At 38.3% G+C, this 15,651-nt stretch overlaps 1 protein-coding gene across 11 annotated transcripts in view; it reads right to left on the minus strand.

The window, feature by feature from the left end:
- LOC135324836 (tumor necrosis factor alpha-induced protein 8) overlaps positions 1–15,651 on the minus strand; it is a 65,244-nt gene that overhangs the window by 34,435 nt on the left and 15,158 nt on the right. For 5 of the 11 annotated variants that reach the window (XM_064501804.1, XM_064501808.1, XM_064501807.1 and 2 more), the window contains exon 2: positions 13,294–13,368. The exons of 2 other annotated variants lie outside the window; for them this stretch is intronic. In XM_064501804.1, coding sequence (XP_064357874.1) covers position 13,294 — 1 coding nt within the window. In that variant the 5' untranslated portion in view covers positions 13,295–13,368. Of the gene's footprint in view, positions 1–1,446; positions 1,501–13,293; positions 13,369–15,651 lie in introns of all 11 variants that reach the window. 4 more of the 11 variants (XM_064501806.1, XM_064501811.1, XM_064501812.1 and 1 more) reach the window with 2 other exon arrangements.

Raw genomic sequence — 15,651 nt, forward strand, 5'->3', positions numbered from 1 at the left:
AGCAGTTATTGTTAGCTTCAGCCATTGCCTCTAGGTGGCAACAGTGCCCCGAAAATAGCAGGTCCTCAGGCTCCGCTCCCGTTTCTGCCACTGAAACGGAACAGGACGGACGAAGCGAAGCTGCAGTGCGGGGGGGGGGAAAGGTGCCTTGCTTCGCACACGCCCGCATATTGAAATTCCATACTGCAAATCATACACAATCAGGCAGTCATGACAAGCAAGCACCTTTCATGTAGCAGTCATCACCTGAGATCAACTATCAACACATCGGACAGCAGCAGAAAACGTTTATCTTTTTTTTCCCCAAATCCCAGCTATGATAAGACTTCAATTTTGTACTACAGGGTGCCAATGTCTAGATAATAGTGTAATGGATGATACAGTGATAATAACTTGGCTCTATGACTTTAAAAGCATAGTAAAATTTTAGGTATCCTGCAAGGTATTGATGCGACTGTGATACCTGTGGTATTGCTCCTTCACCCACAGTTCCTGCCTGGACAGACATGGCTCAGCCCCACTGCTCCCTACCCTGCTGCTCCCCTTCCCAGAGGACCTCCCGCCTGTCGAGACACAAGACGCTGAAATACTGGGACCAAAAAGTCGGGAACTGCCACTCCTGTGAAGAAAGAGGTCAGAGTGGGCTGCCCATCACAAGCAGGAAATGCCCTGGCTCAAGACGGCGCACACGGCTTTAACCAAACCGGCAAAACACTCTGAAGGGTTACTGCTTTCTTTGAGCCGCTTCCAGGAGAAGACAAAGTCTCACTAATTCCACGGGAAGGCAAAATTATTTTGAAAATTACAAGCAACTCAAATGGCAAAGAAAGGAAAATTCATCAGAAGTTGGCCAATAGCAGTCCTTTCCGTGCACGCTGTAAGACAGAGATTATTTGATTATGTTGGGAGGAAAAAAAACTCCAAAAAAATCCCACAAAGCAATCCTTTTTTTCCTTGAGTATTATTCACATTTTTTGCTGAATGCCGATTAAAATCTTATTTTTCAAATTCAATTGAACTGTAGCAATACAGATGCAATATAAGACAAACGACAATAGTCAAGTTTAATCAGTGTTGGGCTACATTAGAGACATCTCCCTACCATGTCTTCAGAAGTCTGAGAAAATAAAAGCAAATATTAAATGTATATCTTCTACTTCCTGGTTACCTTAAAACATTATGTCCTAAATGAAAGTACAAATACCTTCACATTCCCTACAAAAAAAGATCAAGCAGGAATTACCACCACTCAAAACATTCCCAGGTTACATTAAATAATGCTACTCAAGAGGTAAGATTTCCCTCAACATTTTCATTAGCCAAGGTTTTTTTCTCTCTAATCAAAATTGAGTAAGTCTCCATCATTTATCAGTGGAAAGCTTATATATTCACTTAACTATAAAGTTATTTCCTTCAAATTGGATTGTTTTATCCACACAAGCTTACTTGATCTCAGCTTAGTTGATTGTAGGTAGAAAACAGCAGCAAATCTAGTAGATTCTAGAGAGGAAAAGCCGAGGTGAAATGTAGCATTATGAGGCCAGGCTACAAATATACTCGACTCTAAGCTAATACAGTGCCTTCCCAAAACAGATCATTCCAACACACACATAACAAAATGTATTTTTTACATCTGAAAAAAGTCAACAGAACCTTACGTAACAGTAAACAGTGAACATGTTTGGGAAACATAATACCAAAGCTGTCATGTTTCCCTGTTTCCTGAGAGTTTGGTTCGATTATCCACTGTGGTTTTTCACTCTGCAGTTTGTACTGTAAACGTGGACTGACCTTCAAAAGCTTGTGGTCAAGTCAAGATCATTCTTTAATGGACACTGCACAAATAATCTAATTCCTTTTCAAAACCTCTAAGGAATTTAAACACAGCACTCTCCACAGGTAGGTATCTGGAATGTAGCAGGAGGTGAAGTATTCCTTGCATCGAACAAAACAAAACAGGGTATAAAAAAAAACTTCACTGCAAAATCACAGGCATAAAAAAACCCACAAAGATATTTATCTGATCAATAGCAACAAGACTTTTGACCCTATTGACTACACAAAAAAGTCCTACTTGTCATAGAGGATTTTACCACGTCTCCAGCTTTTATTCCAACACTAATCAGAAATACATGAAATACAAACATTTAATAGTGAATGTATATTGAACAGAAAAAATCTACTGCATTAAAACATACAAGCAGTTAAGGCTAAGAAAATGTTTCTTAATATATTGTTGCTGTCTGGAGAAAAATGTTGCCAAAAAGACTTTAAAAAAGCTAGCTAATCAAAATTTGTATTTTGTGTATTATTTTGTGTGTTATTTTGTGCTTAGTTTTTAAGAAGCATTCGAACACACTCAGCATGAAGTGTAATTTTAAGAATAAGGTATAGCAAATGTCAGTATGACACTACATCACCATTGACAGTACACAAAAAATGAGGAGCTGCAGGGTATCAACTGTCCATTCAGCTTTCCACTTGCTCTGAAATATGGTCTCTGTCAGCACTGACCAAGAAATGTTACATATAAACACTATCTCCTTTATGTGTTTTAAATACAGCTTAAAAGCTCTTTGCAGAGCTACAGAGGTACATGGGCCAATGTGCACAAGAGAAAACATAAATAGCTCATAGTTAATAATGTTTGGGCTACAAAATCTGAAAACAACTAAAAGATTACTTTTGTAATGTACTGTATTTTGTAATGTATTTGAAGACCACATACCACTCATCTTATCTGATCTCCAACTAAGCACTGGTTATAGCTTTTCACCAAATGGTTCCTAAATGAAATCAAAATTGAACTGGCTTTGAGATACTCAATACTGACTGAAATTTGAAATTTTCAAAATCTTTTAGTTCCAACCCTCAGTATAAAAAATATATATATATACAACCTATTTCTACTCTGAATTTATCTATTAGCACCTCCACATAATTAGATCTTTATCATCATCAAAAAAACAACTCTATGTTCTTTTTGAACAACCACCACACAAGGACTTCATTCCAGAGGTGAAACTCCCAGGCAACAAATTCTGGGGTGAAGTAGGCAGTGCCCTTCTGCTCAGAGCAAGGTGCCTCACCGGGAGAGGCACCGAGACCTCCTGCATGCCAGTAGCTCCTGCTGAAGCTGAGGTAAGCCCTTCCTTAATCCACTGGTGGTTGTGAATGCCATCTAAACTGGCCAGTTCTCTTCAGGGGTTCAGGGATCTGACTCAGGGCTGTGTGCTGACATCCCTAGGTGCATTATCCTCTCCAAATCTCCTGTAGATACTAAAAAAATCCTCCTTACGAAATAAAGTAACAGAACTGATTTCATACAGTATCAGTACAGTAAAAACATGGTAGATGCTGACACTGCAAATACCTATCTAAAATTGGCTGTACATGGCAGTTAATTATTCACAGGTGTTTTATACTAAAACAAGACATAAATGTTATTTTGACTAAATAAGATAAATCAAACTGTATGTATCCTGAGCAAATCTGCCAACCCTCAACAAATAAATAGTATCTGTTTCTGCACCAAACCAGATACCAGCTATTGATCAAAGACTCTGATAAGCCTTCATCAAAAACAAGGCTAGTGATAACGTGAAAGATAAAGGCTGGGTAGTGACTGAAAATCAACAGCACGTGAGAAAGCACTTGCAAGACTCATGTTTAAGTGAATTTGTGATATCCAGTATTCCCCCCAAATCAAATATGTATTTCTACTTTTACATGCATTTTAGCAATTACAGAGTTGCTGGGGAACAGTTTCACTATGAAAATTAAGACAGTTATTTTTAGGGCAAATGTTTGTTTTCAATGTTGATACTCAGTGAATATATTCAACAGTCTACCTCAAGGCTGTGCTACCATTCTAGTCTGTATAAACCACAATTCGTTATAAAATCAGACAGCAATATTAGACAATGGCCTATCCGATACACAGTTCAGAAATATTCCAAAAACAACCACGCTTCATCCACAGACAGTAGTGCTCTCCAAGTCAGGCAATGTCATCTCTTACGAGACAGGATTTGAGACAGAAAGACAAAGAACTATGAATGTGACTATGGAAAATGCAATCAGAGTAACCTCCAGTGACTATTAAACAGCTTCCCTTTCTTCTTCAAATGAGTGCTTATTCATATTCACCATCATTTTCTTCCAGAAGAAACAGCAAAGTATTCATTTGTAGGCTTGAAAGGCCCCCTTATAAGAGACACCATTGCCCGATTAAGGTACCCTGTGGAACGGTATCTCTGATCAAAAGAAAATGCTAAGGAACCTTAGGCCTGATAGGAAGACAAAGTCTATCACTTGCATAGATTAACACTGACTGGTGTTCCTCATAGTTATGAGAAACCCACGCATTTATGTGGCAAAAACAGACCAGATTACAAAATGGAAAAGGTTTAGGAACCAGAGCTGTCCCAGCATACTCCTGACGACCATAAAAACTCTGGAGTGTTTTTGAAGAAGAGATACCTCAGACTGAGGGAGAAGGAAAGCATCCAATTGTGATGCTGGCAACCAATTGCCTGGGAAACAGAACAGTTGTTTTTTTTAAAAAAAAACCAAAATGAAACATTAGCCTTAAGAATTTCTTAATCCAAAATGTTCTATCTTCAGCCTTGTTTCTTGACCTCCCTCTTGTGGTCCAGAACCTTAACCAAATCTTGTAAGATAACTGCCCAAAGGTCAATGATTCTCTTACACAGGAAAAAGATCTCATTAAAATTTATGTGATACCTTATAGTTGTTAACTGTCAACACCGAAGCATGACAGTTGTTGATTCAATGAAAAAAATGCAGGACGTTGCTCTCTATAGCTTGCAGCTCCTGCACAGAAATGCAGGACGTCGCTCTCTATAGCTTGCAGCTCCTGCACAGAGGTATATGGAAATGCTGTACCTTAACCATCCTGGTGTGCTCCCAAGCTCAGGAGAGCGCTACATGCTATCTGAATCTGGATGGATATTTCCCTAAAAACGTTGTATTGCCTTGCACTGCTCAGAGGGATTTAAAATCCTTGGCAGGACTGTGATCACAGGTATCGTAAGGGATTGTAGACAACTTTGCAGCAATTTATGTGGAGTCTGGCATGAGATGTTATGTCAGTTGATGCCATCACATGCTCCACTATAGCTAGACAGGATGTTGTAACCATTAAAAGTGATGTTCAAGATCATACAGTTCCAAGTGAAATGGAAAATGTACAATCTGTGTCCAAACACAGAAGAGAAGAGGAAAAAACAGAGAAGCTCACAACTTCTGGCATACATTCAAAGATGTTGTGGTGAGATAGAATTGGAGGCAAGGACAGGAAGACGGTCTACATCAGCAATAGCACCACTTCCTTTTCTGAATATCTGGATGGGTATGACTGGTTGTAATGTTAAATCACAGAGGCAAAGTTTGTGGTTCTAGAGAAGAATAAATTCCATCTTAGCTTCTTTCAGTGACTCTGCAGAAAACTTCCAAATATCTTACAGTCCTTGGCTTCTTAAAGGAACAAGAGTGGAAAAATCTCTAATTCTCAAGTTGAAGATTTTAAACTACAGTCTGCTTGTTATCAGGAAATAAAGAGCTCTACCGTCGAGAAATTCCTCTAAAGACAACAGAAGCAGTGTAAGTCCTTACTGCTGTGACTCCAGCACCTCTTGCATCCAAACTAAGCATTTAGTCTCCTGAATATAAGCTGTTAGTGCTGAAAGAAAAGAATATCAATTTACTGTGCTAGTCTGAAGAGTAGCATAGAAATACAAGTTTTATCACAAGCACCAAGTTAAGCTATTATTCTTCATAGTCAAATAGCAACGAGGGAAATCAGTTTAAGACAGATAAAGAGGAAGTCACTGAATTAAGAAGGAAAAGGACGTGAAACTTGTGCTTCTGAAGTATTTGATACGAATATGGTGACATTCATGGCTTCTGACATCCTGCAGCAGCCTGCTCCAATCAGTGTAGCAACTGCACACAAGCAGAAACCCTCAGAGCCTCCATCAGATTCTGCAGACTTGTCACCATACACTTAAGCAACTTGGGAAAGGCCCTTAGATCTTTCATGGTAGCAGCAGACATTGAAAGAGTATGCTTAACTGAGCCTTAACTGAGGCAGCAGGGAGGATGCTATTTGAGATACCACTGTACTGTAGGGGATGGAGATCAACAGCATGGTTACATCCTTTCTTGTCCCTGTGCAAGAAAAAGCATCTTGAGATGGCACAAATACAAATAAACTAATGTATACTGTAGAACAGCCTGACATCAAGCAACAAACTGATGTTGACAGACTGAGGCTGATGTACATGAATAGGGATCATCTAGAACTGACAGCGCTGAGTGTTGCGTGCACTGTTCGAAAATGTCACCAAGGAGACCTGAATGTTTCCTGGGATTATACTTTTTTGTGCTGATGCTTGAATAGCCAAGGTCTGCATTTCTGAGAGCAATCCTCGTTGATGGAGGATGAAATTCTAATCTCACTTGTAGTACGACATTGTGCCAGGGCTGGCTCCACTATTATTACAATAATCATCAAAATGCCAAATACTGAGGTTACTCAGGATGTCAGGGACCTTTGGCTGCACATAGTTTTTCTTTATATTTTCTCAAGTAGTTCTCCTCTTCCACCATTATCTGCAGGACTGCCAGGATTTGCACAGAGATACTTTGCTATAGTCTGTGAGATGAGATGGCCCAGAGTACTCAGCTTTCTGACTAAATCTGATCTGCCCTTGAAAAAGCTGGAGACTCTTCCCATAATGCAGACTTTTTTTTCCTCCTCATGATAGTGAAAGATCCAAAGTTGGCATCTGTCTGACACTGAGGAGAAACTGCCAAGAGGAAGGCTTTCCTTGGCACCCCTTCTTACTCTACATTTAAACCTCAGAACACATTAGGCTCTTCATTAGCAGACACATCAGCTCACAGGACCAGAAACCTCACAGTTACAAACTGGAGGGGTTAGCTAGGTGACTGAAAAATTATGAGAACTAGGGAAACACAGGATTTGCAGCTTTTGCCACTGGGAGCTTAAGAGGTTTTTAAAGGTCACCTTTGAGAAGAATTACATTTCATCCCAAATGCTGCAAGTTTTCATCCCTTTAAATAATCACTTAAGAACATAAGAACAGCTGTACCAGATCAGAACAAAGGTCTGTTTGGCCCAGCACTCTATCTTCAACCATGGCCAAAAGCAGGAAGAGCACAAGACATATGGCAATACTGCCACCAAGCACTCCCCCAACAATCTGCAGCTCAGAAACCATGTGAGGCAGAGATGGTTTATACATAACCATGCAAAACACAACAGAATCTGAGCAAGCATTAGAATTAATGAGAAATAATATAGTACATAAAAAAGAAAAACAGGAACAACCAGAAAAACATTTAAGACTTCATAAATCTGTAAATTAGAAAATACATTTCATAACTCATAAGGTTAAAGCTTTCAGCTTGTATAACTAACGTCTAGATAACAGAAGACAATAAGAATTGCGACAATGTTTACATAAAGGATTTATATGCAAACTACTCATCTATTTAAACATCAGTGCAACTATTTTCATATTTTAAAATTTTAAAATGTTTGCTGGATCCACACCCAATATCAACCCATCTGCATTTCCTAAATATCACTCCTTATGAACAGAATTATGTATTATGGTACTAGTTTCAAAGTTATTCTTAAACTTCATGGAGAGACACTTCATGACGTGTTTTAGTTTATTATAATCAAAGCTCCTAAAATATAGAAATTACCTATTTAAACTGTAAATCTGAAATTAGAACAAAAGTTATATTGATTAATACATTAATTTGTAAGGCATTCAAAAGATCTACTTTTATGCATTTATGTCAGAAAAAAGGAACCAACAAAAGTACTATGGTCTTCTCTGTTTTTTCGTTTTAAGAAGAAAACCAGTCCACACACTTTGATGATGTTACTTATTAACTCACTTTGTCCCAGGACTGTGCTGCAACTGTTGTGCCTGCCTGTCTCTCCTAAATGCAGATGAAGTACCCTGGATCTCCACAATCCCAGCACATTTATCTTGCAAATGCTTTTGAAAAGCTCCAACAACCTCTCTTGACAGATAACAAGTGAACCTGGACCTATTCTGCTCAAACGTACTGTTTCGAAGCAGGACTGCAAAATAATACCAGATCTCAAGGACTCTGTGGTACTTCACTGAGTTTCTACAATTCTTCTGGGATCCCCAAAAGAGCTTTCGGAATCCCTGGAACAGGTATGTAGATGGTCATTCATCCTACTCTGTCCTGTAGAGATTCTCCAACAAAATCTTCAGTTGCTAAGATGACAAGCAAAACAATTTCATTGAATAACTGATGCATCCAGGAAGCTTCCTTGTCAGAAGTTTCCTGGTAGACAGCATGGGAACCAACAGATTTCATCTCATTCTGAATCACTGTGCTTCAGCTAGCTGCACTTGTGACTAAAGACTCCAAAATGTATACCCTCATAGACTGACCCGTGCTGGTTTACTGTTCCTTTACTGGAGGTTACTGTGCCTCTAGTATAGGCAGCAGGACAAACGGTTGTGTCACAGCTGTCCCTCTTCACAGATATTAGTGTCAGCCACTAATAAAGCTGGGTTTGCACAAAGATCCTGGGGTGTCACATGGAGTGGACAAGGTACTGGCACATTTACAGTCCACCACCCTGATATGTTTTATCACAAGGTCCTAAAACTTCTGCAGAATGGGGGTAAAGACTCCTTGAGAGCCAAAGGTAACACAAGCTGTCACAGCTAAACCTGCCAGAATCCTGTCAGAGCCTTAATTTTTAGAGCACTAAAACTTGTTAAACAGTTTACAACTTTTCAACTTCAGTATATAAGCCATATGGACAAAACATTCTGTTCATAAGGAGCAAATGTTAATCACAAAAGACTCTAAACAGCTTGTGAAAAATCTGGCTGTACTATTTCAAGACAGATCTCATAGGGCTTGTTAATTCAAGCTTTTAGATCAAACCTGGCTCACGTGTTATCAAAGTGGAGGATGGCACATGCTTGTTTGCCTACATCTGAACCTATCTATGTAAATATGTCCCAAACCTTCACAATAACAGACAAGGTAAGAGCTATTCTACAGAGGGGTTTGTATGTACCTGATGCCTGTTTCTGAAGACCCAACCGGATTTCAGGTCTGATTCACAAAGCTCTTCATTGTTTCACTTGCATTTCTGCATTTTCTTTGAATTATGAGGCAGCCTGAAAGAAAGTTCTCATAATCCAGAAAAAGATTTAGGATACCGCAGTATTATTGTCTTTTTCTTTTTTAAGAAATACTCTTTAAGTCATTTTCTCCCTGAAAGAAGACATTATTCTTCTGCTTTTATGCCACATTCACTGTAGTACTGGGCATCTTACACCAAATGACCTGTATTTCATCCTCATTTCATAAAGCCACAATGTGCAATGAAATCTCATTTGAACAGGTTACAGATCTCGTTTTTTAAGATGTAAACATATAATATATACATTCAACTACAACAAAGTTACCTTAATCTGGTGAAAGCCCACAACCAAACAGCTTTTCAAACTAAAGTTGTTTTTGTTATACTCCTGCTTTTAAAAGATGTTGTGATTAACTGAAAATAATTACTTCTGGTTTTGATTTTAATAGGCTTTTATTTGCTGCTGTATACAAAGCAGTACAGCATATTATATAATGGAAGATGAGCAGTTCAAGCTCTTAGCAGAATGTGATGTCAGAGAGCTTATCCACACAAACAGCAATAAATTTAATAGACTGGGAATGTACTAAATGTTCTGAAGAAGAATTTAAAACAGAGAAAGAAGTTAAGCTTCTTCGTAACTTAGAAAAAAAAATGCTAACTTTGATTTACACTTCCAAAATTTCTTCTCAAGAACCATAAACTAATGCGCAAAAAGACTGGGAAGTCTAATTGGCAGAAAGACAATTCAGATGCTTTATTCATCACAGCTTCCATTGTTTTAATTTAATGAGTCTTTAGAAGGGAGGTTTGAATTCATAGGGAATGAAAAGATAATTGACCATAAACTCTAGAGGGGTCTGCTTTGCAAATTAAATTTTAATTCCGACTTTGGGAATTAAAACTAAAATGCTTGTCTTATACAGACAGGTGCTGTCTTTACCAGGACTTTGTAGAATATTTGGATTTTTCAGGAGAAACTTAGTGACTCAGTAAACCTATCAAGATTTACCATACTTGCTGTCTTACAGGTGAGTGAACAAAGGGAAAGACCTTAAAAGTACTTATTTTATTACTTTCACTAATATGCATTTCAGCTGCTATGAATCTGTGCTATGGATCAACTTCTAGGGGCTTTGCTTTGTAAACCAAATTTAACTCAAATGAGATCACAAATGCTTTTCAGCGCCTGCTGCCTCTGTAGAACACTTGTTTTCATTATTATATTTGCTAACTGAGTTTGAGGCAGAGGAGATCAGGACTGTTAAAAGCCTTTAAGTTTATGTAAAGACGATAGAAACTCTTCAGTACAATACTGTATGCTACCAAATAATCATTCTTACGAATTAGGAAGAACAAACCCAAAGCAAAAGCCCTCAAAGATACAGAATGTTTTGTTACCCTAAATAATTCCTGTTATGGCATATTTTTTTTTGTTCTACTTGAGCAGTGATACATGAGGGAATTGGCAGAACTGAAATGACCATATAGCAGCATGAAAAAGTATGTACATCATTCCTACCTCTTGTTCTATATTCCCCCAACTATATTAGAAAATCTCTAGTTTCTCTTCCATCCAAGGATATCAACTGATCTGAAACCATTCATTTTTTAGTTTGATTACAGATTATATGATCTAGATATTCACCGCTAGGTACAACTGTGTGAGCAAAGAGGCATGTAGTACATCAGCTAAGCTAGATTTCATCTGAAGTGTACTACAGAGTTGAGAAGACAATCCAGACCTTTTTCCTAGACCAGAGAAAATGTCTCCTTTTTTAAAAAACTTCCATCAATAAATAACTTAGCTTGCTCAAGAAAGACATTTTACAAATCCCTAAAGAATACGCTCTTTACTGTGATTTCTGCAATTTCAGCTATCTCTTAGCCATCAGAGAAAATCCTAAACAATAAAACCAGACATCTGTGTCTACCAAGCCTTCAACACTCTGGCTCAGCAGATAATAAAATACAACTGCAACAGAGAAGCAAGTCACAGCATCTTGGCTTCTGTGTATTGTCTTGATTTGCTCAAGTATCTCTGTCGCAGCTAACAATATTTTAAAGTGACCTTCGGTATTATGGCTTTTAGAGAAGCAAGAAATAGGAACTGCAGCAAGTAACTCAGAAATTAGTCTACTCGGTTTAAGGAATAATACAATTCTAACATTTTCATATATTTTGAAAAAGAGATTGCAGATCAGGATTAAGTACTGTTTGTTTTTCATTCATTTTTAACATTTAAAATACTTAAAAACCCCACTGTATCATTTCTGTGCACTGACTTGTCACTTGCAAGGCAAAGCTATAAAATTAAGAGAAGAAACAACTAAGCAAAAGAAACAAAAAGAAACACTTAAGCAACTGCTAAAAGAGACTATTTCAAAACATCTGCATGGTTACCAGTATAAACATACTCTGACATACATATGTTTGTCAGCTACAGATTTATTTATTGCAATGATTATACATCAAAGTGTCTGTCTAAAACACAATATATTCCTGTAAAATTAACACACGTGTGGACTGCAGATGCTATTTTGGCCCTTCTCATATATTTGCTGCAATACAATCCTGCCATTGCTGATTCTCCTGGACACTGTAGGTATTCGTAAGACCATGCTACAGAAATCAAAGCACAGGACACAGCCAAAGAAAGGCTAACAGTAATGAAGAAATCTCAGCATCTAGCACCTTCTGCTTCCCGTACATCTATTCTACTACCAGATTACTTTGACATTCCTAGATCAAATGCCCTGCATTCCACAGCAAATCAGTCACTTTACTGTGGCAAGTTATACTAATAAATGCCAAATACTACAGCAGCACAGTACGCACTTTATGGATCACGAGTATTATTCAAGGGCAGCTTTTCTCTGATAGGCAAGTTTACATTTAAGAAACAAAGGCAAGCTGTATCCAAACACTCAATGCTCAAAAAAAGAAACCAAAACCTCATGCTTTAAAATCTGAGTTAAAGAGAAATAAACAGGACCTTTCCTAAGACAATTTCAGAACCCAAATAGTCTACAACATTTCCTGAAAAATTCTTGCAAACAGATGGTAATTATAATTTTGTTTATGGAAGGCTAAATAAAATACATCTGTTAAGTTAGGAAAACTGGGAAAGGGGAAAAGGAGGGGAAAAGAGAAAGAGAGAGCGTGCATGAAAGAGAGAGTGACCGGAGCAACTATGAGCCTCTTAGTTTACGGTAGCATTCAAAGTTATGGAAGACTTTTTAAAGAGAATAACCAAAGATAGTGAGGTTAATGAAACTGAAATATAATTTAGAAATGACTACCTCAAAAGTAGGCCATGTGAAAATAACCAAATAGCCTTCTCCAGTGAGGCAAGTAATTTTCTAGAAGTCTAGTAGACTTCATCAATCCAGACTTATACAGAATGCTATGAGTGAACGTTAGATGACAATTAGCGCATTGCTGGACAATGGACTTACTAAAGGAGAAACGGCAACACGAAGGGTAAATATCAGGCTAAAAGAATGTTGCTTCTAGAGTAAGGCTAAATCTTGCAACATATTCAACCAACACTACAGTAATAAATTTTGGCACAAAAGAATGCCAGAGTTTGTGTGATGCCTCCCACGAAACCGAGAAGCATCCTTAACACAGAAAGACAAATCATACAGGAAGAAGTGGACAGATCTGAGCACAACTAATTTTAGTGAAACGGGATTCACATTCGTATTCCCAAGTGCAAAGTCAGATGGAGAGAGTTCTTTGTATGCATACTTTAGGCAGTGCCTCCAAATGAGGCAGCCGCGCCCTTCCCTGCCCTTGGACATGTTACAACTCTGCCTCCTCCTCCTCCTCCCACCCCTGCCTGAGCACTCCCTGTGGCAGCATGAGGATTTGTTTAGCTGGATGATGAACTCGATGGGGGAACTGATCCCCATAAAAAATAAATTAGCTGAAAAAGAAATAAAAGACAAACTCATCTCCTGATCAAGCCCCTCAGTCTGATGAGCATGAATGTTTCTGCTGACACAAGGAAGAAGGTAACATGAGCATGGGAGCAGGACTGAATGAAATTTTTGGCAGCCAAAGATGTGAGTGAAATTAGTGCTTACTTGTTTCAATCTTTCAGTAAAGAGAGGATATCGACTGGAAACAACAGGAAAAGATCTTGTGCCACAGGATCATATCTGCAGACAAAGGATGACACAGACACTTGGTATGTGATTAAACAATAAACCACAACTTTAACTTTTCTACAGAAATTCATAAAAGGCATACATTGTGTGGGTTTAGGGTGCCTTGTTCAGGTCCAAAAAGGCTCACAGGCTGGGCTCTGGCTGCAAGATCACTACCCCCACTTGCCTGGCTCCCACCACAGCAGTCCTGCCTAAGCACAGCACAGCACGTTTCCTTCTACAGGCTCACATACCCTCTCCTTGGCCACTGCTCCATTCATGAGGCCTCCTCAAAAAACAACTGGCTCAAAACCTTCACTATTCCTGACACTGACTGACACTTGAAATGGTGCACGGTACATTTTTTATTACATTTTAAATTACTTTTTAATATTATTGAATGTGACTGAGCCTCCCTCCTGCTGACTGGATATTAACTTTATTCGATTGGACCTTCATTCTCAAGCCAACTCTATCCTAGCAGCTACCCTCACAGCACTCACTCAGAACAAATACTGTAACCATTGAAGGTTAATTTCAGGAGCCCAAAGATCTCCCACTACTCTTCTATTAGCTCAAAATGATGAACCCTGTCAACCTTTTCTAATTAAGTGGTCCGTACCATCTGCCACATGCAGACAGTGAAGAGGCCAACCATGCTGTAGCTCTTTTTGCTTCATTCAGGACTTCATAGCCTTAAACGCAAGCCCGTGCTGAATTCACCCAGTACAACCATTACTTCCATACCCTCTTAAGCTCTAAGAGCAGCTTCAACAGGGAGGCAGGAAAAATATTTTACCATATGTTTGTTAATACTGTACATAAGCACCTGACTGTCACAGAGCCAGATGACCCTAACTGTAGCTGGTTAGTATTCCCCACTGCATCCAGAGCCACTCTGTCCCTGATAATGCCAAAGTAAGCCTGTCTGTGGCCCCTTGAAGCATTTAGTTTAGGAGCCCAGCAGTCCTTCTCTGGTAAGAAGAGAGAAAAGTATCATGAGAAGTAATTCCAGTAGTGATAGAACACCATTTCTAACAGGTATATATGTATATAAAAATAGGTATCTGTACTAATTGGAAGTCTAGCTACCCCTGCTCAGAAGAGCAGAATTCAAACCAGAGGCAGTACAAAGAAAGAGCGCAATGATCAAGGGGAAGGAGTGCCTATCCTGTGGGGGAAGGCCAAAGAATCTGGCATATTTAGTCTTTTAACAGGCAGGCTGTGCAAGCGTTTCACTACAGACAATTGTACATCAGTTTATAAATACATTCAAGGGTTGAACGGAAAGAATTATTTCAGCTCACAGGCAACGCTGATATGAAAACAAGTGAGAACAGACTGGCCACAAAAACAAACAAATATAACTTTAAACATTAGAAATGTCAATTACTAGACCAATCTTCCACCAGATGCAGAAGGTGCAAAAACCTAAATGGAATTAAAATGAGGTTTTATCAGAATATGAGACACAGTCATCTGCTATAGCAAGGAGCAAGAATTTATGATTCAGAAGGCAGGCTTCTTCAAAACACGTCTTAAAAATCATAGCCATCACCAACCTAATGAAATTGCTATGAATTTATACAGGATCAGGGAAAAATCCTTTTCATAGAAATCTTACCTAATGAAAAAAAATTAGGGGGAAGAAGCGGTCCCAGAGGCTAAGTTAATAGGAGACTCAGTAGACATTGGTTCAATTTCTTTGCTCTTTCACTTCTTCTAAAATTAAGTTTAATACACTAAACATGTAGGAATGATTTATTTAAAAGCTGGGAGTATGCCAAGAAACCTGTGTTCGTTCAAAAGGTCTACCTGAATTATTTTTCAAGGTTAAACAGGTTTTAGATATTAAACCTGTAATTTCTTTGGATTTTTCCAATTCTTCCATTGTGAAGGTACCTTAATGATTAAAAGCAAAAATTGTGGAAAGTGTCAGCTGATTTCAGGTCAACTGTATAAACATTAGCAAAAAATAATTTAGTGCACATCCCAAGGCAATCAGTGGTAAAACATTAGAAAACATTTTCTATCAATCAGAATGGATAGTCTTCAACATTATTTGAAAAACAGCAGTGGAATCTTATATCCAGAGACATAATTTTATAAAAAAAAAAAAAAAGTTGAGCAGCCAGGGAAACTAACAAGACTTCCCATCATTACTTTGATTCTAATTCACATTCACTTGTTGTTATGATTATGTATCGCTTTTTAAGTTATATTTCTTTTAAACTTATCCTCCTATAAAAACATTGGTGTTCAGTAAAGTCAGAGACTTTACTACTGCTGTCTGTA

The sequence above is a fragment of the Dromaius novaehollandiae genome, chromosome Z (genome assembly GCF_036370855.1).
Source record: "Dromaius novaehollandiae isolate bDroNov1 chromosome Z, bDroNov1.hap1, whole genome shotgun sequence".
NCBI lineage: Eukaryota > Metazoa > Chordata > Aves > Casuariiformes > Dromaiidae > Dromaius > Dromaius novaehollandiae.